The following is a 24,577-nucleotide window of genomic DNA, read 5'->3' as shown; positions in this document are numbered from 1 at the left end:
AAAAGTTCAATCAATTTAAAATGTCCAATATCTTTTAAAATTCAAGGTCTCTTAACTGTGGGCTCCACAAAAATACTTTCTTCTTTCAAGAGGGAAAAATATCAGGGCACAGTCACAATCAAAAACAAAAATCAAACTCCAACCATCCAATGTCTGGGATCCATTCACGATCTTCTGGATTCCTCCAAGGACTTGGGTCACTTCTCCAACTCTGCCCTTTGTAGCACACACCTTGTCTTTTAGGCTCCAGATGCCTGTATTCCACTGCTGCTGTTGTTCTTGGTGGTCATTCATGGTACTGGCATCTCTAAAACACTGTCTTTCGGTGTACCTAGGCTTTACCAATAGCCTCTCATAGACTGTCTTCACGGTGCCAAGCCTCAACTCCTTTATGTGACCCCTTCAGTCCTGGGCCATCAGTTGCAAACCGAGGCTGCACCTTCACCAATGGCCTTCCATGGCCTCTCACTGTGCTGAGCCTCACCTGCTCTTCATGACCCCTTTGTGCTGTCAAAACCAGTACCACCTGGGTGACTCTTACACATTACCAAGTCTTGCTGCAGCACAAGGTACAACCTTGGCTATCTCTGGAACACAGCCTCTTTATGCTCTCAAAAAATATTTCCCAGAAGATGTCACTTCAGTGATGCTGGTTTCTTCTTAATCACCACTAATTTCTTAGCTCCAGCTAACCAGCATCAATAGGCCCAGTAATGCAAAGTTTTTGCTTTAGTAGTTCTGGTATCTTGTTAATCACAGCTGATACTTCAGCCCCAGCTAACCAAAACCACAGAATCTTCACAATCAAAACAACATGGCCCTGATAAGAGTCTTTAATCTTCCCTCTGAAGTTTCACAAGCCAGGCCTTCATCTCTGCAGTGTTTTCAACATGGTCTTCTAAGCTCCTACAGAATATCCCACAGAGTTCTTAACAACCAGTGGCTCTTCTAGCTCAAAGTTCCAAAGTCCTTCCACAGTCCTCCCCAAAACATGGTCAGGTTGTCACAGGAATAACCCACTATACTGGAACCAATTTGTCTTAGTCAGGGTTTCTATTCCTGCACAACATCATGATCAAGAAGCAAGATGGGGAGGAAAGGGTTTATTCAGCTTACACTTCCACATTGCTGTTATCACCAAAGGAAGTCAGGACTGGAACTCAAGCAGGTCAGGAAGCAGGAGCTGATGCAGAGGCCATGGAGGGATATTCCTTACTGGCTTGCTTCCCCTGGCTTGCTCAGCCTGCTCTCTTATAGAGCCCAAGACTTCCAGGCCAGGGATGGCACCACCCACAAGGGGCTCTACCCCCTTGATCCCTAATTGAGAAAATGCCCCACAGCTGGGTCTCATGGAGGCACTTCCCCAACTGAAGCTCCCTTCTCTGTGATAACTCCAGCCTGTGTCAAGTTGGCACACAAAACCAGCCAGTACATGATGATTACATAACCTATGAAGTATTTCTATTAACTTATGAAGTAAATGTGTAAATATTCTTAAAATAGTTATCCTTTTACTATGTTGTTGGGAAAAGCGTAATTTTGCTACTCTGAGGCTTCCCATGTTTTTTATAGTGTGAGAATAAACAGATGTTCTATGCAAATAATCTTTAAATTATTTTAAGAAATTCTAAAGTGTCTGTTTATCATTGTTCACATGTGTGTATGCTTGCATGTGGACATAGAAGGACAACTTCTTAGGAACTGATTCTCTTCTTCCACCTGTTGAAGCCTCTTGTTATTTCTGCACATGGTTCAGGGTGTATCTCAGGTCCTCATCCCACCACCATTTTGCCACAGAGTGCTGGGATTGCAGATGTGAAGCCCTGCATCCAGCTTGCCTGGCTCTGGACTTGGAACTCCAGCCATCGGGTTCCCACAGCAAGTTTTACCTGCTGAGCTGTCTTGCTGGCACTAAGTTATTCTTCAGCGCTAAAACTTTGTTGTTTAAGACAAAGTCTTGGGCCATTTTGATCATCAGATAACAGGAGCAGCTTCTTCATTCAGCTAACAGCTCTGGTGACACACAGTGACCAACTTAATTTGGATACATGATTTATCTGTGTTTTGTTCTCTGCAGGAATGGGCTGCTTCTGGGGAGCTGAGCGAAAGTTCTGGCTCTTGAAAGGAGTGTATTCAACCCAAGTGGGCTTTGCAGGAGGATACACATGCAATCCCACCTACAAAGAGGTCTGCTCAGGTAGGTACAGGGGTTCAGTCACTGAAAGAACAAGGGGACTCATCCCTACGGGGTGGTGACAATATCTTTGAAATGGAAAGTACATATATTTAAGAACATATACTTTATCTGTTTTTTTTTTCTTTAAACCATTCCTGTAAACATACCTCTTTGCTTTGTAGAGGTTGATGAACTTCCGTGGAATGTGTTTTATTCTTTGGCTGTGGAAAAAAAAAATCACATAACATTTGGTTGATTGGAATAATTGTGCATTTAGCTTAGTAAACTGGGCTGGGCTCAGCTTGGCAGATCTTTGAGGCTTTCCTGGTGTCACTCATGGGACCACAGTCACCAGGTGGGAAGTTCAAGGACCAGCTACTCTTAGATGACCTCCTGTGGCAGTCAGTGCTGGCTGCTGGTCAGCACTCACTGAGAAATGGGTATGTCTCAGACTGGTGCGAGCTAATGCAAATGCTGGTGTATGTCAAGACCTGGAAACAGCATGAGGATGAGCCTTGTTCTTCATGGACTCATTTAACATTGCCCTATGGACTAAACTGGGGCACACAGTCTGGCCTAGATAGTGCTCCTGACTCCAGCACAGGGATACAGGGAGGTGTGAAGAAATCAAGACCATTGTTATAGTGGTCTCTACATGCCTCAGATGTCTCATGCTGTAGAAATACTCTAGGGGGAGACCATGAGAAGCCATGCTGTGGTACAGGGATCTGTCAATTACCACTTCCTGCCTGTCTATAAATAAAAGTCTTCTAAAGCACATTTGTATTAGTATTAGTCAGGTTCTCTAAAGGAACAGAACTGACAGAAAGAATATATATATATCTTAAAAGGGAATTAGTAGATTGTCTTATACAATAAGTGCAGCCCAGCAATAGCTGTCTCACAGTGGAGAGGTGGGGAGTCTGGTATGAGGCTGATGTCTCCACAGTCCCAGTCTGGTGTTGAAGACCTCAAGGATTCCTGGAGAGCTGCTGATCTTCAGTCTGTGTGGAGTCCTGAGCAAGTTGCTTCCCTCTCCTTTTATCTGGGCTGCCACCAGAGGGCGCTGCCCAGGAAAGATGGACTTTGGCCAAGAAAGTCCCTCACGGGACCACCCAGCATTTTACTTGATTCCAGATGTAGTCAGGTTGACAACCAAGGTTGGCCATCACAATAGCAATGTTCATTGCTCTGTTTTTCCGTAGTGTCAATGAGCATGTTTGTACCTGAACGGCAAGAGTGTGTGGCTCAGCAGGTGCTGTGTGGCACACTCACAAAGTAGGAAGCACTTCCTGTCTAGCCCTTTGCAGAGAAGGAAGTGCTGAGTGCTGCTGAGGGAGACCCAGGAAGATGTCCATGCAGGTTCCAAGCCAGGGCCAGTTCCTGCGGGGGTTGGTTTCTGGAATCCAGCAGATCCCTTGTTTTCTGCTGCCTAACATTGTATGGTAGCTCTTTTGGCTAGCCTGGAACTTACCACGTAGACCAGGCTGGCCTCCAACTCACTGAGATCCACCTGTCTCTGCCTCCTAAGTGTTGAAATGAAAGGTGTACGCCATCATGTCTGCCCTCATCCAACTATTCTTGGTACTATTAGAGCAGAGCCTGTCATGCTTCCGGCAGAACTTGTTTCTTTTTCCAGCTGGAAGCAGGTTAGTATCCTTTCTCCCAGTGTCTCTGGGATGTTGATGAGACTTGTGACCATCACAAAGCAAGACACAGTGGGAATCAGTGATGGTCCTCCTTCTAGAGATCTCTGTGAGCACTCAAAGTGCACATACCCACATACAGACAGACATCCATATATACAACTAAAAGTAATAAAAATAAATCTTTTTTAAGAAGAAAAGAAAAAACAGGAGGATGTAGCTCAGTGGTGGAGCATTTACCTGGGATGTGTTAGGTCCTGAATTCAACCCCTAGAGCAAAAAGGCATATCACCACACTAGAAGGTCTTACTTAGGAAGGCTTCTGGAGACCTGTGGTCTAAGTAATACTTAAAAATATAGCTGGGCCTGGTGGTACAGCCCTGTATTTCCACCTGTTAAGAAGGCTAAGGCAGGAGAAGTACAAATTCAGGGCCTACCTATAAAGTGAATTCAAGGCCAGCTTAGGCAATTTAGCAAGATCTTGTCTAAAAATAAAGGAAAAAAAAGAAGGTTGAGGATTCATCTCAGTGGCTTGCCTAATGGGTGCAAGGTCTTCAGTTCAAACCCCAGCACTACACAGAAACAAAAAAAAGTAAAATGATGTTCTTAACATGTGAATATTTTTATCAAGATAAAAACTTCAGAGCCAGGTGTGCCTGTAGCGCCAGCACTTGGGAAGCTGAGGCAGGACATGAATGAAAGGTCAGCTTGGGCTCTGTAGTTTCAGCAGCCTGGACCTTGTAGTAAGACCCCATTACAAACATTTTTTTTTTTTAAATGAAGGGAGAAAAAGCAAGGGCTTTGAGGGCATTAGTTATGGAGGATTACTGGGCATCATGGGCTCCTGAAGGAGTAGGGAGGGACCTTGATAAAAAATAGTCATGCTGATTTGTTGGTAAAAGTATGAATTTTTCTTCCGTGTGTCACTGAAGCAATGAAGGCGTTATGAGAACTTTTGTTCTTGTTTTTCTTGGTCATAGGAAGAATTGAAATACTCCAGCATTAGGAATGTGGGACATGGAATACATTCCTCAGTGCTCAGTCCACATATATATTTGCTTCTGTAGCAAAATTATAGATGCTTATATACAGCCATCCTTAGAGATGCCAGTGAGCCCTGGAGACCTCCCAGGCTTACTCTCTTAGGCCCCAGGGATGGAAATTAATAGATGCCTTCCTGCAGTTCCAGATGTGGAATAATGGCTTAGGAAGAAAAGGTTGCTAAAAAAACCCCACAAGGGCTGGGGAGATGGGCCACTGGGTGAAACTGCTTGCTCACATGCTAGACGACTTGAGTTTGAATTTTCAAAACACATGTAAAAGCATCTGAAATCCCAGCATCCCTTACCTGGAAATGGGAGGCAGAGACAGGAGAGTCCGTGGAAGCTAGTGGTTCAGCTAACTGGGCTTAAGAAGCAGTGAAGAGATCTCTATCTCAAACAAGATGAAAAGGTGAGAACCAGTACCTCAGGCTTGTCCCCTGACCCTATGCCCACATAGACACACTGTCTTAGGGATTCTATCCCTGCACAAAACATCATGACCAAGAAGCAAGTTGGGGAGAAAAAGGTTTATTCATCTTATACTTCCACATTGCTGTTCATCACCAAAGGAAATCAGGACTGGAACTCGAGCAGGTCAGGAAGCAGGAGCTGATGCAGAGGCCATGGAGGGATGTTACTTACTGGGTTTCCCTGGCTTGCTCAGTTTGCTTTCATATAGAACTGAAGACTACCAGCCCAGGAATGGCACCACCCACAATGGGCTGGACTCTCCCCACTTGATCACCAATTGAGAAAATGCCCCACATCTGGATCTCATGGAGGCATCTCCTCAAGGGAGGCTCCTTTCTCTGTGATAACTCCAACTTGTGTCAAGTTGACAAACAAAACCAGCCAGTATACCCATGCACAGGTGCGTACGCATACACACACACACACACACACACACACACACACACACACACAAATTGATAAAGAAGTCCCCTGAATACCTACTCTCCATACTGTTACCCTCACTCTGCAAAGGGCAAAAGCCAGTTCTGATACTGTAATCACTTGTTTATGTAACCATGGGCCCCTTCCTGTTCCCCTCTGCCACACTGGCAATATGATTGTGTGAATTTCTATGGCATGCTAAGCACTATAGTATTTCTTATGTCTTTTTTTTTTCTCATGCTATCCCACATGGCATCCTAGTCTCTGTACTTTATTGAGGCATTGTTAAGGCTCAGAAAGTTCATCTGGCTTACCTTTTACCTTAGTTGCTCTCCACTTATAGTTTATGCCATTGACCTTGGTGCAAGTCTCCCAGCTGTTGCTACAGCTTGGTTGTCCTCCATCCAGTCATTCACATGTCCTTCCTCTTTCAGAGCTATTCATTGGCTGAACTTTAAAATATATCGCTGTGTTTCTAAATGACTCCTGTGTGGGAAGTAAAGAAGGATTTGCTTTGTCCTACAGATGTTTGAATTTGAAAGTGAAAAAGGTCCAATTCCTATATGATTCAGTCTATGCAAACAGCCCACATCAGGCTGCAGCAGTGGGTGAAAATGGGACTCAAGGGGTTAGGTGGTGATGGGAGGGTGCAGAGCTGCCCATTCCATCCTAACAGGACTGCCAACTTAGGGCACAACAAAAGGCATGGTTGTTATGGAAACTGATTCCTGACTACAAAGAGATGATGTTGGGTTCTACCCAGACTCAAAAGAAAAGGTGATTGTGGTGGGAGGTGTCTGGGATTTATTTGTTCTGATTATAAAAGTTGAATGAATAAAAGGTACCCTAGCCTAGGAGTGATAGAACCCTCAAATCCCTGAAAGTATCAAGGAGGGGAACACAGCATTCACTTAGGAAGACAGTGGGAAGGAACCAGTTAGAGAGTTCTGACTGAGAAAGGGGTATGTGGACAACACAGGGTCACTTATCTACACTCCCCTCTGAAACCCCCAGTGCTCCCAGATGGCAGGCAGCTGAAATGCAAGACAGAATTCTGATAGGGCACACAGGAGAGGCAACAGCCTAGGAAGGAGGAAGGAGGTGTCTCCACAGAGACACAAGGGCAATGTCTCTGCTCCATTTCTGTTGCTGTGACAAAACACCATGGCCAAGAAAACTTAGAAAGTATTTAATTGGGCTCATGGTTTTAGAAGATTAGAGTCGATTGTGGTAGAACAAAGGCATGGCAATATGAAGAGCAGAGAGCTCACATCTTGGTCGAAAGTAGGAAACAGAGGCACATTGGGAATGTCAGGAATCTTTTGAAAGCCTGTCCCCAGTGACACACCTCTTCCAATGAAGCCACACCTTCCTAATGTTTTCCAAACAATTTGAGTAACTGGGAACAGGTATTCAACTATATGAGCCTATGGGGGATGGTTCTCATTCAAACCACCACAGGTAGGGCTGACTATGGCATCCAAACAGGACTCTTAGGAGTGGGCTCAGTGATGGGTCTGGTGCATGCCAGGCTATCCTCATCCCTGCATGTGACCTGAGCCTTATGCTATACACAGGGTGCTGATGTTTCTTTCAGTATTTGAACTAGTGCAGTCCCTTGAAAAACGAAGAAAAAGATGCCTATGTTGAGGTAAGAGTGGCCATCACTTGGGTAGGGGGAGATCAGCTTCAGACTTACTGGACACAGAACAACAGCTAGCCAGCCTTGACTGTGTAAGGGGAAGCCCCGGACCCAGCAAGAGGTTGCTGAGCCTGCAGTCCATTAGAGGGTGTTTTTTTTTTTGACACCTCTAGAGTGCTCTGGGCAGACACACAGCCTCTAATACCATGCCATTCTCAAGTTTCCACCAGTTTCTTGTTCTGATCCATCTGCTGTAGAACCTTCTTGTCTTCCACTTTCTGTGGAAATCACTTCCAGGAAGAAAATGCAATAAGACCACGTCAGTTAGGCAGACAGACAAATTCTCATTTCAAATAGAATCAGATGTCACTTGATGCATATCTCAGTCCAGGGTGATTTTAGTCTGCAGAGGTCTTCTCTGATGGTTGGGTTAACCTGGGTGGGACTGGTGGATGGTAATGGAGTTTAGGCCTTCAAAGCTGAGAAGTAGAAAGGAGGGCTCCACAGTGCCACCAAATGGTGTGACTATCATCTTGCATTTCCTGGAGAGCCTTCATCTTTCATGTAGAGCCCACATTTCATTGTGATGAAATTTCTTTATTTACTTTCTCACTTATAGACCTGTTTTAAAAGTACCAATTCTACTGGGACATGTGCCCAAACTTTCTTTGCTCAGCATAGGCTGGTGTGTGCTTCTCCTGGGATGTGGTCTCCTGGGAGAAGGACATGCTGTGGCGTTTGTGCGGTTTTGTTTTGCAATGGTCCAACCATGGAGCTCAGGCTGGCTTGACACCTGCAGTCCTCCTGTCTCAGCTTCCTGAATCCTTGGATTACATGCATGCCCCTCCCCCAGCTTGGTTATCCCAGGTATCTCAGGCCTGACTTTTGACCCCTCTTAGAGCCACACTCCTGAGTCTTTCACCATGCACATGGCCTCTGCTCAGATGTGGGATGGCCTTGCTTATGGCCCTCAGGTCTTGCAGAGCAGCCATTTCTCCCCTCATCTCCTATTGCTTACACTGCAGTGATTTGAAATCCCAGTGGCTACCATTTTTTTTTTCCTAAAACCAGTTGCAAGGATTCTCTCTGCTAGGATGGAAACTGGAGTAACATAGCTATGAAGTGTCTGGCTTCCAAGGAAGCATTTCATAAAAGTAGATAGATAGATAGATAGATAGATAGATAGATAGATAGATAGATAGATAGATAGATATAGATGGATGGATGGATGGATGGATGGATGGATGGATGGATGGATGGATGGATAGATAGATAGATAGATAGATGGATGGATGGATAGATATGAATATATTAATTACTATGATGGCTTACATGCAAAACCATGACACTGGGTACTGATAACACACAATGTGAAGATAACCCCAGTCTCTGTCTTCTAGAGACTATAGTTAATGAAACCTTGTTCTTTTTATGCTTGCTTTAAGGGTTTGGGGGTGGCTCTGGTTTTCTCTTTATGCACACACACACACACACACACACACACACACACACACACACACACCATGCATTCTGCATACACTCTCTCAAAGGATTGTTATGCAAACCTGCTGATTAGCTGGCATGCTGTTGTCTCTCTCCATTGATTCTAATTGAGCTATTCAGAGTCCTCAATGCCCTGGTAGAGAATTATTCTTACATTTGGTAATAACAACCATGCAGATGAAAATATGAAAAGGCATTCTGCAATGGGTAAGCACTTCGGGTTAATTTCGGTATATTAGCCAAATGTACAAACCCGACATTGCTGGTGAAGGCGCCTGGGCTGTGCATTCACTGAGTGAGGTCTTCTCGTATTTTGCTTACAGATGTTCATAACAATGCCGTGTTTATCATCCTATTCATAAGCCTTTTGAAGTCGACTCAGCCAAGTGGCACCAGAGCCAAAAACAAGAAAGGGGGCAGGCCACTTTCCCCCCTTGGGACTCATATGGCCACCAGAACAGCCTGAGGAACAGCCACACTGTCCCACAGGGGCGCCCAGTGGGAGCTCAGTCTGAGAGCAGCTAAGAGTGGCAGTCTTTCTGTAACTAACCTTTCAGTGCTGTTTGTCTCCAAGGCAACCCTCCCAGCCTCAGTTTCCCCTCTTGAAAAGCATTAGTGAAGCTATGGCATAGTTGTGGTTAAATTCTTTTAAAGTTTATTTTTATTTTATCAATGTTTGTGAGCTGTATTCATGAGAGTATACGTGGTGTGTGGTGTGTGACCCTGGGTGTGGACATGAGGAGGACATCAGGTGTCCCATTCTATCGTTTTCTGCCTCATTTCCTTGAGTTAGGGGCTCTCACTGGATCTAGAAGAGCTCATTGAATGTCCTAGACCAGCAAACCCCAGTCTCCACTTGTCTCTGCCCCATGGTGCTGGCATGATAGGTGTGCTCAGCTGTGCTCAGCATTTACATGTGCGCTGAGAACTTGAGCTCAGGTCCTCATCCTCACACAGTTAGGGCTTTTACTCACTGAGCCATTTCTCCAGTTTCCTGATTTCTTATTAAAAATAAAATTATTTCAGGGCTGGGAGATGGCTCAGTGGATAAAGATGCTTGCCACCAAGCCTGACAACCTGAGTCCCATAGAGGAGAAAGAAACCAACCCACACAAGTTACTCTCTGGCTTCCAGAGGAGGTGCATGCCCAACATAAGTTAAATAAATGCATGCAAAAATATTTTAAAAGGAAAATATTTCACATCAGATGTATCTTAGACAATCTGGGACTTGGGGTGTCTAGTACTGTACTCCTTGGCTATAAGAACACTGAATGGGTACAGGTGTAGGTGTAGGTCACAGTGCGTGGCTTGGCAGGCTAAGTCAGCCTCTGCCTCTGCATATGGCCTGACACCTGCACCTCTCATTCCTCTCACCTCTTCTGGGCTCTTATGGATCTTCTTCACTCCTTCCCCAAGTACCTGCTAGCATTTCCTGAAGCTTCAGAGCTCCAGCTGGGCATTAAACCAGCCTTTCTCCATGCGTGTAAAGCACTCAGTGTGTCTTTTCAGTTCAAGGTAATTTCTGCAGTGTTTGGGTGGAGATGTGAGGCTGCAGTTCTGCCATGAGTTAATGGCTCCATTCTTCAAAGGCGGGAGGGGCTGGAGCACAGCTCCTCAAGTAATGGAAGACTCCCCCTCCATCTCTCTCAGACTGCATTCACTCTCTCAGTGCATAGTCAGCCTCATTGTAGCGTTGTCAATGCCAGTCAAGGAAAATTACCAAGTTATTGACACATCTCCCCACAAGCAAGAATCCTGGTGTTCACTCCTTGCAACAAGCAATTTGATGGCTTTTTGTGCCCCTTATTTGAGACATAAAATGGGGCCCTGAACTTGTCACAGACAGAATGAAAACGCTTTTCTCTTTCAAACAAACAAGGAGAAAGAAAGCTCAGAGGCTAGGGAGCCTCACCGCTCACTTGTAACCCTCAGGACCTCTAACCCCATGCACCGGTTCCTCAGTGAATAGCCCCATTGCCCAGATGACTGGAGCATAGGTAGAGGAGAGGTACAGTTTTGTTTGTTCTAAACCTAGTCACCCCTAACAGTAAACTTGACTTCTTGACAAGTGGCATCCCTCTGGGCTGTCATCATCTTGGGCAGAGGTCATGGTCATACCACAGCATTCCAGGCCTGGAAGGGGCTCTAGTCAGCTCCTAGTGCTGTGGTTTTCCAAGTGGGTGACCACAACATCAGGCTCCAGAAAGCTGCTGTGAGGCCTCCACCCACAGTGAAGTGTATTCTCTAAATGGATTTGCATATCCTACATACAAATGGTTACAGTTTGACTCTTGCTGTATGTTCCAGTCCTGTTGGATATTCTGTTTAAAATGGCTCTTTAAAATGACCAGAGCCCACAGGGACTCCTCTTTTCTTTTCTTTTCTTTTCTTTTCTTTTCTTTTCTTTTCTTTCCTTTCCTTTTCTCTTCTTTTTTCTTTTTTCTTTTTCTTTTTTCTGAGAATACTGAGGCTGAGAGACACTGAGTGATTTGATTTAACAGTGAGATTGGTGAATAGGGGTTGATGTTCACTTAGCTTCCCAGATCACAGCCTTGATGAGGCCTGAGAGGGTTTTGTTCTTGTTTTGTTTTTTATTTTTTATTTTATTGGATATTTTCTTTATTTACCTTTCAAATGTTTTCCCCTTTCCAGGTCTCCCCTTCAGAAACTCCCTATCCCATTCCCCTGCCCCCCCCATCTCTATGAGAGTGTTCCCCCACCCACCTACTCCCTTCTGTCTTCCCGCCCTGGCATTCCCCTACACTGGGGCATCGAACACCCTCAGGCCCAATGGTCTCTCCTCCAACTGATGTCCATCCTCTGCCACATATGTGGCCAGTGCCATGGGTTGTTCCATGTGTATTCTTTGGTTGGTGGTCCAGTCCCTGGGAGCTCCAGGGGGTCCAGCCTGTTAACATTGTTGCTCCCTCCATGGGGTAGCAAACCCTGTCAGCTCCTTCAGTCCTTTCTCCAACTCCTCCATCACTTTATTCCATCCTGTTCAGGTGAGGCTCTAGAGTGGAGGGGTCTTTCAAGTTTGACATGCTAAAAGCTTAAGGCATTGTTATTTTTGTTAGTTGGTCCTTGCCCATCTTTCTCTTAGGATGGATTCCCCTCTCCCTACAATGTATGATAGGCATTCTCCCTTGTCTGTGTGGGATACATACCAAAGCCCACATGGATGCTGGAAGCTATAGGCAATACTGAAACTTGCATGCATGCTGTCATACAAACTACAGTCCTCATCTTAAAAGAGAATAAGAGTTTATTCCCGAGCCATTGTGAGCGACCATGGCCTAGAAACAGGTTTATGTTACCTCAAATCCCATGGTTTTATGTGGAAGCAGTTTCACAAGGTGTTTTCTAGTTTTACAGAACAAAGACAGTCATAAATCAAGGTGATTTTAAAATACATTGGTTGGCACATCAGAGAGGCAGGTACAGGATGATGGGGGAGCTATCTTACAGGCCCAAGATGTTATCTGATGACATTTTTACTCTCGGATTGGTGGAAGCTTGTGCTCTGCTAAGTTAATAGTTTCTATAAGGGTTTATTTATTATCACGAGGTGTTAGTTCAGAAACAGAGTCAGCTGTTATGCAAGGCTAAAACTAGCCCAAGATAAAGTAATTAGCCTTCAAACCTACAAAAATCCCAATCTCTCCCCAGTACTGACATTCCCATCAGTCTCTGCAGATGCAGATGCTCCTTCCAGGAGTTTTTTGCACGGCCAGACATAGTTTCTTTTCAAACCTTTTCATTCACCTGAGCCATGCTTTCCAAATATATATGGTGAAATTCAACTTATAAATTAGGAACAGCAAGAGAGAAACACCTTGAAACAGGGCCCTCATGACAATATTGTACAGAAAGTTATGTGAATGGGGGCCCGCAGGTACTCTCTCTCCCTCCTCTCCTCCCCCCTCCCCCCATCATCTACTCACCCTCCTTGCTTTTCTCTTCTCCCTCATTCATCTTATTGCATTCTCCCTGCCCCTGAAGTGTACTATACTTATCTTCCTTCCTCTTCTTGAGCCTGGAAAACAGAAACTGCTGGTGATGGCCATGGGTCCAGCTGTTCTGGACTTCCCATGGACAGTGCTTCTGACCAGGGGGAGGTTTTCATGTTGGCTGCTACAACTGGAAGTAGAGCTGAGGGCCTGACTGAGAAGAGCTTGCAGGGAGTGCCCTCCTTGTACCATCTCTTCAACCCCACCCTTTCCCAGCTGTCTCCTGCCTGCTCAGCCTGAACGCTGGACCTGGAAGAGTCTCCCTCACAGCTGCTTTAACTTTGGTGCTCAGATGAAGCCACCAAACTAAGTGAAACCCACCTTCCTTCTATGCTGTGGAGTCTAAGCATGTTCTTATCACTCCCATGTCCGTCTTCCATGGACTCTGACAAAGTCATGTCAGAGATATGGCCCCACCATGCCTAATGTCCCCAAAGCTGAAACAAAGTTGACCCACTCTCCCCATAGAGTTTACTAGAAATATTTAGAGTTTTGTTAGAGTGCTTGAATCCAGCATGAATATCAGAGAGGAGGAGAATTTTCTTATAATTTCAGAGAACTGAAAGCTGGCTCACACCATTCAGGAGGCACCAGGCTGCTGCTGTCCTTGGATGATGAAGGAGGTTGATGACATCTTCTCAGGGGACCCATTGCACAGAGACAGAAATTATGCATCCCTCCTCTGACCTTGAGATTTTGACCTTTTTGGATGGTTTGGTTAGTCGACCCACCTCTTTCTTTGAACAACTTAAATCCTTGCTAGGGCACAGGTCAGAGGTCAACAGGCCAGCAGACTTAGTCAAACACATCTTCTACTTTTACATCTCTGAAAATACCATCCAGGTCAGTGAGCTGTTTAAATGGAAAACAGCTCACTGATGGGGCCTTTGTAACCCATCCAAACTAGATGGAGGGCTGTTGGTTCATTGTCTCAGGATTATATTCTCAAAGATTTAAAAGGAAGATTAAAAGGAAGCTGCTAGGTTAAGCACTTCTTAAAATGTAATTGCAAAAGCCACTGATGAATAGGCCTGCCCTGAAATTTTCACATGACATATAACGGAGCCATAATGTAATATGAGAAGATAACTTTACTGTGGCAGGGGCCAGCTTCTCTGGCAATTTTATGTGATGAACTGGGCCTTAATTACTTCCAAATGACTAACAATTTGTACAGTCTTAGAATAAGATTTCTTTGTTGTTGTTCTCTGTAAGTTATATTAAAAACAAATATCTGGGTCAATGACTATCCCACCTACTGAGCAAAAAACACCTAAGGGACCAGCAAACACCTGGTGGTCACCCCATGCCAGGGAAACACCTAGGCAGCTGAATGGCCCGCAGCAGGTCACTGCCATTTACTAGTGTCTACTTCTCAACAGCGGAATCAGCTACAATCCAAATGACCCCTAGCTGCAGATAAGCCTCACCTAATGTGTTTCAGCCTCTAACTTACTAATGAAAGGAGTCAGTTTCTTTTATGAGTAAACTCGAGTTTTGAAGACTGCCTGTCGAACATAGCCAGGACTCTGGAGCCACTTAGATGACCCTGGTCCAAAGAAATGAAAACAATATTTTTCTTTGGTTAGTCGACTCATCTCTCTTGTTTCTTAAACATTGTGTGTACATGTGTGTACTCATGCATGTTTATGAATGTATATGGAGGCCAGAGGACAACCTTGCGTGTCATTAGGCACCATCCACCTCACTTGAGACAGTCTCTCTCGTCAATGCGGTTAATGGTTGGTCATCAAGCCCAGTAGATCTCCCTCCCTGCGTCTCTGAATGCTGGGATTATGACTGTGTGCCACCATGGCCAGTTTTTTCACATGGGTTGTGGATTGAACTCATGTCCTCACATGTTTGTGCCCAGCACTTTGCCAATGAGTGCTCTCTCATTTCCCACCCCCAACCCCCGGTGAGTTTTAAAAGTTAGATGAAAACCTCAGAATCTTTCCTGTCAATGATAATTTTACTAATTAGCCTTCTGTGAAACTATGTCCAAGATGCACCAGCTGGAAGACGGGTCTTTCTTCCACCATCCTTGTTACTCTCAGGGTCCTGTTCATTAGCACAGGGCCAGAGACCACCATGCTCTGGGCTGAAATGCTGGAGCCAGTTGCCTTCTGCACAGTAGCACTTGCCAGAAGCTCTGCACTAAATGCTTTAAAATGAGAGGCTAGGCAGAGAGCAAACATCGGAAGCACACTGAAAGGGTTGCACACAGGGCAGCCATGTTTGTGTGATTTCCAGGTCTTTCACACAAGTGGTCTGATCTCCACTGGCCCCATCTGTGAGCATATTTCCTTTGAAGCTGGGTTCACTGCTCATCCTAGAGATAGAGACTTGTCAGCAGCCACTGTAATACAGTGATGTCCTCTGTGGACCTGCCTTGCCCAGGGGGGGATCAACAAAAGTGCCTGAAGCTGAGTATCTTTTGTGTACAAGGAAAGATGACAACGATGATGATGATGATGACGATGATGATGATGATGATAATGATGACGATGACAACAACAACAACAACAACAAGAACCTATCTTGCTCCTTTTATCTTATTTAAGGCTTGTTTGGCTTGATTTGATAGTTTGAAATGTTTCAGGGACAAGTACCTGTCCCCACTGAGACAGGTTTTAAAATGGACAAAGCCACATACTGGAAGCTTAAGTTCGTGGAGTGGAGTGCAGGAAGATTCAGAATAATTGGGGGTTTATCCTTAAAAAAATTTTAAGTTAATAAATGGTCGAAGGTTCGTAGCAAAATTGAACGGGAAGTATAGAGGCTTCCTGTGTGCTCTCTGCCTTCACCCACCTACAAGCACCCCCATTTTCCACATCCTGCTCCAGAAGGCTGCACGCGTTGCCATGGATACGTCTGCCCAGATAGGATACATTAAGCTTCGTCTCCGTCTCTGAGCCACACATTTTGTAGGTTAGATAAATGTGTAACAGCTTATCCCACCATGACAGCATTGCACTGGGTGGATTCAGAGCCCCGAAAACTTGGGCTCTGTCTGCTCAGGCCCCTCCCCATCTCCTTGACAAGCTGCACTTGCTCCTATCTCCATGGGCTTGCCTTTCAAGATGGAAGCATGCAGCACGCAGCCTTTTCAGACTGGCTTCTTTTACGTAGGAATGGGCACTGGAAGGCCCTCAGGGCTGCTGGGATTTTCATCAGCTTGACACAAACTAGACTTACCGGGAAGAAGGGACCTTAGTTCTACTAGCCTGCAGGCAAGTCTGTGGGGGCATTTCTTGATTAATGATAGGTGAGCACTCAGCTCACTGTGAGTGGTGTGATCCCAGGGCAGGTGGGCCTGGGCCATATAAGAAAGTGATCTGAGCAAGCTATGGGGAACAAGACAGTAGGCACTGCTCCTCCCTGGTCTCTGTTTTAGTTCCTGCCTCCAGGTTCCTTCCCAACTTCCTTCAGTGACAGATTAAATGACCTAAAAGTAATATAAAATAAATGCTTTCTTCCCCAAGTTGTTTTTGGTCGGTATTTTTGGTCATAGCATCAAAGAAACAAATGATGACATCCTCCATGAATTTTCATGGCTCAGTCAATACCCCCTTTTTCAGTGGTGAATACTATTTCATTTTCTGTGGTTTATTCACCCATCACATGATACCGCTGGCCATGCCTTTTGCAATATGAACATGGCATCTTCATTCTGTTGCCTACAATGTAGCAACATGCTTTTATTACCTAATTTAATTTTTAAAGCTTCTGATGGATAAGCCCCCAAGGGCCTGATATGATCCAAAAAGAATTTTCTATGGGAACTCTATTTCTTCCATAGGGCAGGCCTATGGGATTCCTTCTTTCATCCCAGATATCTAGAATTAATCTCTCTGTAGTATAGTTTCATCCTGTATTTACAGAAGCTTTATTAACAGTTTCCAAAGCCTGGATACAAGGTTTGAGAAAGGCAGCTGTGCCTCCTCCCTCTGACTGGTTTCTCAAGGCTTTGATGAGAGATAGAGTCCCATTCTGAAGGTGACTCACTTTGGTCTAGAAATAATCTCTCAAACCTAAGACATCATCTTGTTCTTCCAGCTGCACACGTCAGTGTTTCTGCAGTGCAGCAGATCCATGAGATGCCAGCAGCCCATCCAGGTGGCCTTTGCACATGAACTTGAGAAGGAAGAGAATGACGACTTCGTTTGGTGTTTCCCACCAGTCTGGCCTCACTGCAAGTCACTCCCACCCCAGCAGCTTCCTCAGTTCTTACAACAGTTCACGAGGGGAAGAATGAACAGTAGCTAGTATGGTCACTGTGAACACAAATGCAGGACAGTGTCTGTCCAGACCACGTGATCAACAAGTGATAGGCTAGAGTTGGTACCCACCCATCTACTGCAGGGTCTTTATTTAGCATCTTTCTGTGTTCCTCCTAAAGAGACTGAGAAAGTACTAGTGAGTACTGTGAAAAGAACTCCATGGTTGGTTAAATGTGTTCCTCCCTCCTCCACAGAAACCAAAACAGCTAAACACATTCACTGCCTGACTGGGCAGGTTGGGAAGCAGGAGTAGTTACCAGTAAAGGGTCCTCCCATTGGCTGTCATTTCCCTGGGGTTGTGCCATGTCTTTTCATCTTTCCCATAACACCTAGCACAGGGCCCAACATGCCATAGGCCCTTCTCTACTGTGTATTGGGCATTTGTTAGTGCTATGTATTAGGCATTTATTAGTACCCACATGCATTCAACAGGGCAGTGCCCAGGAGCCCAGTTGGGAAGACGGGGTGGTGACTTGTACACATACTTTTAAAGCCCAGGCCTTCAGTGATACTTCTTAAGTATGGAACAAACCAAAGAAAGAAAGACAAACAGAAAATAGCTTGAAAAGAGTCCAGGGATTCTGAGTCATGAGCAACAAGGGCTTCCTGTGACTTAAGAGAAATATAGAAGAGGCCAGGCTCTGCCTGGGTTGGCTCCTAGTGGTTGGCCTGAATGGCCTGCGGTGGGATGTCTCCTACCTTGAGAGGACAACAGAGCTACACATCTGTCTACTGCTGTGGACCCCATTAGTCTAGTGCAACCTTTGTGGGGCATAGGGTTTCATGCTAGGAAAGATGAAGGGATTCAAGATTGCAGCACTCAATGCTCTGCCAGCTTTTGCTCTGCCTGCCTCACTCCTGCTGTGAGCCCTCACTGGTCACTGCTCTGTTGCTTGTGGCCTTGGTTGGGCACATGCCTTTTGATAAACAGAAGCTCCTGGTGTGGGGGACCTGCCTGCTTTCAGTCTGTACCACATGCCAAAGGTGAACATACAGCTGAGGTATGAGGTTCATCTCCCAATTTGGACTGAAAATAAACGACAATGACAAATGGTTGTGCCATAACTGTAGGCTCCTTCCAAAGACATGGCAGGGCCGAGAGCTGTGTGCAGGTGGGCTTGGGATACAGAAGGTCCACTCTGTGATTTGGACCAGTTACAACAGAGTAAAAGCTTCTTCAGATGAAGAATTGCACTTGTCAAATCAAAGTATGTCCCTACGACGCCTGAGCTGTGAATGCAGTGGATCTGAAATGGCATGTCTCTAAATTACTGTTCACTCAGCATCCTTAATGTACATTTAGGACATATACAGGTGCTTTTAAAGTTTAGTCATGTATTCATCAGGTATTGTGGTGACATGGGGGACCAGTTTCTGCCTTTAGAAAGGTGTCCATACTTTAACAAGTTTTCAGAGCACTCATAGGTTTGCAGGAAAATGAAGCATAAAGTGGTTGAATATCGATTTCCCATGATACCCAACCCCTCCCAACACTTGCACACATATTCCCTGCTAACATCTGGCATTGTTGTGGAAACTTGTTTTCACTGGTGGAATAATACCAGGATGTTACTATTAGTTAATGTCCCTGGTTTACATCAGGGACACTCTTGTGTATATGTGCGTATGGTGGGTGTCTGCAATCTATGAGCTTTGATCAGCATAGAAGAGCATTATTGACTGTTATAATGGCATGAAGCATAGTGTCCCTGCTCTAGAATGTCCTGTATCCCTGTCTATTCATGTCCATCCCCAAAACCTTTTGTGACCACTGACTGACTTCTTGTTATTTTGGCTTTGGTGTTAGACACATAGTGTCTTCTTGTTTTGGTTTACAACTCCTTACTGGCATGAGCTGGAGTATCTTTCCCTGTGCTTCTTTGATCTATAGATCTTCATAATGGAAGACCAGAGTGGCTCTAAAGATGTGGTTTTCAGGCCTTCAAAGCAGGCTCTTTGTCCCAGACTGCTAAAGTGTTATCACATATGTCTTGCTCTCTTCTATTGGTCTGATACTGGCTTATACACTTGGCTTTCTCCCCCCTCCAATTATTTGATAATACTCTGCTGCTTTCTTAGTGGACCACAGATATTCTCCCTGACTTCACACTCTCTATTCCCTAGCTTTTCCTCATGTTCTCATTATGTACAGAGGTGAGATAATTCTATCCCAGACCACCACAGTCAACCGTACATATATCATACATGTATACCACTCAGAGAACCATGGAAATACATTGCCCAGTTTTTTTTTTATAACATATTCAGTGATAGAATAATAAGGTCATTAAGGGCAATCTGCATTTTATTTCATCCTTGATTATATTCCTGATTATAGTTTGTTGTCTTTCTTAATATGAACATAGAAGAAATATAAAGCATGTCTCTTCCACCTTTGATGAGGACCAGCCTAGTTCTGGGCTGCAGTGGGAAACCTTGTCCACAGCCTGATTGCATATTGTTTACCCCACCCCCTCCGGGTAGAGTAATCATAGCTCCTGCCACTTCCTGGGAGGACCTAGCACTTATTCGTTTAATTATGCTTGTGGACGACTGTTCTAAACAATGTGAAGCACACCCTGTCAGCATCTCACAGACAGACAGAGTTAATTTTGGAGAGAGACAGCTAGGCAGTGTAGACATAACTTGGCTTTGCTTTTTCCTCTTGCTTGTCCTTCCATCAGGTCACTGACCCATGAGCAGAGTGTGACTCAGGCTGCATGCTGCACTTTTCCATGGATGAAGCTAGTCCAGTCATTCCTGAGAATTACGGAAGGGCCCAGTGTTCAACCTGACTGACCTGTGCTCATGGCCACAGTTCTGCATAGCAGCGGAGACTTATAGAAATGGACATTGGGCTCCAAGGATCAGGGTTGCATCCTGAAAGTCCCTAATACCACCTAGGGGACCTGGACTGAGTCATGTGGGGTCCCCTGGTACACCTGCCTTATCTTCCAAACAAGCAAGAAGAGTATTATAGTGTGACCTATTCAGTGCACTGTTCCTACTAAGACCAAAGGGCCAGGCATTCCTCATCTCTTCATTCAGAAACAGGGACTTGGACTTGTTAAGTACCTCAAGTATTGATTGGGCTTCCCTCCTCCAGGAACCACCTCTACACCCCATCACTAACAGTGAGCTGAGGACATCCCTCCTATACCCTATTCCTCTGGCAGGCTTTCTTTATGGCATTTACTACACTGCAGTGGCTCTTTCCTGCTGGAGTAGGAGTCTCTTCAAAGCCTTGGTGCCATGTAATAAACACTGGATGCATTAAACAAGCAAATGAATAGCTTCGAGGATGAACCAGCAGCATCATGTTAAAAGACTCCATGGCCTCATGGAGAAGACAGCATGCCTGGGAGCTGTAACGAGCAATTCATTTATTCATTTTCAAACAAAATGGGGCACTTCATTCACATTTCATGAAGTCACTTTTATTGACTCTTAGGATATTTGAGTGCAATGTGTATTGCTGAAAAAAACGACTTCTAAAATGAGTAGAGGAGATATGGAGAGAATTTACTCCTGGGTCTGGCCATTATCCACTTATAAGTCTCGGCTGCCTGTGATGCCCCACCCTCTCCTCCATAAAGTATGCTAGTCACTCAATACGCATGCTTACAACACTGTTGGTTGCCTTCCTTATTGTAGTTCTGTCTATGTGTGTTGCAGGTGCATGCATGTTCATGTGTGTATGTGAGTGCATGTAGGTCAGAATACAACCTTGGGTGTTAGCTTTAAGCACATTGCCCACCTCCATTGAGACAGGGTTTCTTATTGGCCTGGAGCTCATCAATTAGGTTAGATTAACTGGCCACTAAGCACCAGGGATCTTCATGTCTCTGCCTTCCTAAAGCTGGGATTTCAAACAAGAGCTAACATGGCTGGCATTTGTACATGGGTTTCAGGGGTTGTCAAATTTAGGTTCTCCAGCTTACAAGCAAACATTTTACCAACCGAGTCATTACCTTAGCCTGCCTGCCTGCCTGCCTATCTATCTATCTATCTATCTATCTATCTATCTATCTATCTATCTATCTATCTATCTATCTATCTTATCTATCACCTATCTATCTCCTCCCTCCCTTGTCTTTTAGAGGAGGGCCAAATATATAGTTAAGCTATCATTGCTAGGTTAAATAGGTGCTCTACCAAGTTCTACATGAGAAAGAAAGACAATAATGCAGGCCTCAGAAATGAGAACATCTCAGGGGCTTCTCTGCCACCATGGGATCCCAATACAGTGTGAGGATCCAGTATTCTTTGTAAGAGAGACTACATGGCAGTTTCCTTTTCTCCTCTTTCTCTTCCCCTCTCCCCTTTTCCTCCCTTTTATTGTCTTTATTGTGACAGGGTCTCACTTTGTAGTCCTGGCTGGCCTCAAATGGTCAATCATCCTGCCTCCACCTTCCAAGTGCTGATATTACAGGTGTCATGGTCAGGGTTTGTATTCCTGCACAAAACATCATGACCAAGAAGCAAGTTGGGGAGGAAAGGGTTTATTTAGCTTACACTTCCACATTGCTGTTCATCACCAAAGGAAGTCAGGACAGGAACTCACACAGAGCAGGAACCTGGAGGCAGGAGCTGATGCAGATGCCATGGAGGGTGCTGCTTACTGGCTTGCTCATATGGCTTGCTCAGCTTGCTTTCTTATAGAACCCAGCCCAGGGATGGCACCACCCACAATGGGCCCTCCCACCTTTGATCCCTAATTGAGAAAATGCCTTACAGCTGGATCTCATGGAGGCATTTCCTCGAGGGAGGCTCCTTCCTCTGTGATAACTCCAGCTTGTGTCAAGCAGCCAATTCAAGTGTGCAGTGCCATGCCTAGCTCCTGCTGTGTTTCTAAACAGACTACACTGAGCCATCACATCTGTCTCCATACACCTAGCAGAGCTCACCAACCGAAGAGAGTTGTTTCATGTTACCTTCCTAGAATCCAAGTATAATCCAGCTTCTAGCCGTGGAGACACAGTTTTACAGCGGTAACCTCCCCCGACCTCCTGGGATCCTTACTTTTAGTTTTCTGGAAGACATGCAGATTGGAACACAATGACTCTGAGCAGATAAGACATCCCCTGGAACCCACCTGCAGGTCTCTCTCTGTTCTCAGCTGTCGTTTGTCTCCAGGTCTGAATGCTTCTCCAGTGCCTGTATTGGCAGCTGAAAATGGAAGTGCTAGCCAATGCTGGTACATTGTTACCACAGAATGCAACTGGCCACCACACGTTGTGTTCAGATAATGGACAAGAGGAGAATTCATCCAAACAATTGTGCTCAAAGAGACCACACTGCGGAGTGAGGCATTTAAATGGTTCCATTGTATGATAGTCCTTTGTGGACTCTTCGCTGGGAAGATAAAGGTTTAAAGGAATTCCATTTCTTAAAGAAACAGAACTTAGAATCAGCAATATGTTATGCTATAGACCTGCCTCTTTTAAACCAAACCAAACCGAACACCAAACCCAAACCCAGAACCAAAACCAAACCCAAAACCAAAACCAACTGTATTACCAATGCCTCCTGAGTTGCTTTTGTTGATTCTGTGAGGTTTTTGGTCACAGGACATACAGTGTATGGAGACCAGGGATGGGTACTTAATGGAGCCAGCACAGTGGTGATGGGCATGGGACCTAGGGACAACAAACATGGGCATCAGCTTGCTACCACTTTAGAGGAAAGTCTCTTCTCAGCCTCCTGGTGGCCTTGTTAAAAAGCATCAAAGCAGACTAAGTGGATTCAGAGCATTGTGTCAGTGAAGGAATGTAATGCTGGTTTTCTGGAATTGTGCATTTCTATGTGAACCCAAATTGTACATTCCATAGTATGATGTTGTTAGAAATATTTGTTTTGTTTTGTATGCCCATCTTTCAAAGTTTTAGTTATATGCCACATTCTACAAGGAATAAAATAAAGTTCTAGACTGAATGGGTTATTTTTAAAGAAGGGCATGACTTTGAGATTTGAGCTGTGTTGGGGAGGGAGATTAGGAGAGTTGGAAAGATAAGTAAATGGAAGGTGGATGTGATTATGTTTCATTGTATGCATTATACGATTCTCAAGAACGAACAAAAATTAATGTAAAGATTCACCTGTTGTGGTGGTTCATGCCTTTAGTCCTAGCACTCAAGACATAGAGGCAGATGATCTATATGAATGTGAGATCAGCCTGGTTTACATAGTGATTTTCAGGCCAGCCAGGACTACATAGAAAGGTCTTGTCTCAAAAAACAAAGTTCTGCTTGTCAAAGTTCTGCCTGTTTCTTGCTTCTAGATAATGTACAGAGATGTGGAATCGTCTGTGATATCGTGTGGTGGACTGTCAGGATGTCACATTTCTATTTATTAGAAACTGTCTCCTTTGGAGGAATACAAAAAACAATCCATATTGAATACATTGCCTTATGAATGTGATTAAATTTTAACCCGTTAATTATAGAGAGAAAGAAAAAGGAAATTTACACATTAGTGGTTGGCAGCTTGGTGTTTATCACCTATGATACTGTCAAAGGGATGGAGGGGACAGTCACCAACAGCAAGTCAGGAGTCATGAAGCCATATCAGAACAGCTATGCTTCTAATATGGGCAGGATGCCAGAGAGGAGACTATACAGGATTCTGTGATTTCATGAGCATCAACATGAGGGCTTGGCACAGCACACAACATTAGTTCATTCATGTGTGAAAAATCGAGGACCTGCCTCATTCCATGGTCTTTGGAATTTTCCTCAACAGGAGAGAGTTGGCCAGCAGGCTGAGGGACACAGTGTGGGAATCTGCAGTCGGGACTGGGTATCCAAGCTGAAAGGCAGGCTGGGTACCTGCCCACAGCCTGGCGGTGCCTCACACAAACACAGAGTTGGCAAGAATCTCATCTGTCCCTGCAACAAAAGCCTGGGTTTATTTAAAATCCTCACTTTCCTGGCACACGGTTTGCTTTGGCAGTAAATGACTTAAAGTTTGTCTGCAAGTTCCCTTTTTGTCTACTCCACAGGAGAATAAAAGTTTTCATCCTTTTGAAAAATGCTCAAAACTTAGTAATAAAACTAACAACTTTCTGAAAATAGGCAAACGCTCTGAATCAGGTCATCAGAGAAAACCCACAGATGCCATATAAGATTTTTTTTTTTGAGATGTTCAACATCGTTAGTCATCAGAAAAATGCAAATAAAAACCACATTGATCTGCTACTAGTATTCTGTTAGAATAGCTAAATTAAAGAAAATCACTGTCAGGGGAGGAGATAGCTCAGTGGCTAAAGCATTTGCTGTACAAGTGTGAGAAACCAATTTGGATTCCCTAGCATCCAAGGAAAGTCTAACACAGTAGCTTGAGTCTATAATCAGAGCACCTCTAAGTTGAGATGGGAGGC

At 44.7% G+C, this 24,577-nt stretch overlaps 1 protein-coding gene across 3 annotated transcripts in view; it reads left to right on the top strand.

The window, feature by feature from the left end:
* The window catches only part of Msra (methionine sulfoxide reductase A), a 334,772-nt gene that overhangs the window by 168,253 nt on the left and 141,942 nt on the right, over window positions 1-24,577 (top strand). For all 3 annotated transcript variants that reach the window (XM_031361169.1, XM_031361171.1, XM_031361170.1), the window contains exon 3: window positions 2,078-2,197. In XM_031361169.1, coding sequence (XP_031217029.1) covers window positions 2,078-2,197 — 120 coding nt within the window. The remainder of the gene's footprint in view (window positions 1-2,077; window positions 2,198-24,577) is intronic.

Source organism: Mastomys coucha, unplaced genomic scaffold (assembly GCF_008632895.1).
Source record: "Mastomys coucha isolate ucsf_1 unplaced genomic scaffold, UCSF_Mcou_1 pScaffold9, whole genome shotgun sequence".
Classification (NCBI taxonomy): domain Eukaryota; kingdom Metazoa; phylum Chordata; class Mammalia; order Rodentia; family Muridae; genus Mastomys; species Mastomys coucha.
Note: the sequence above shows the minus strand (reverse complement) of the source record. Positions and strands in the feature narration are given on the sequence as shown.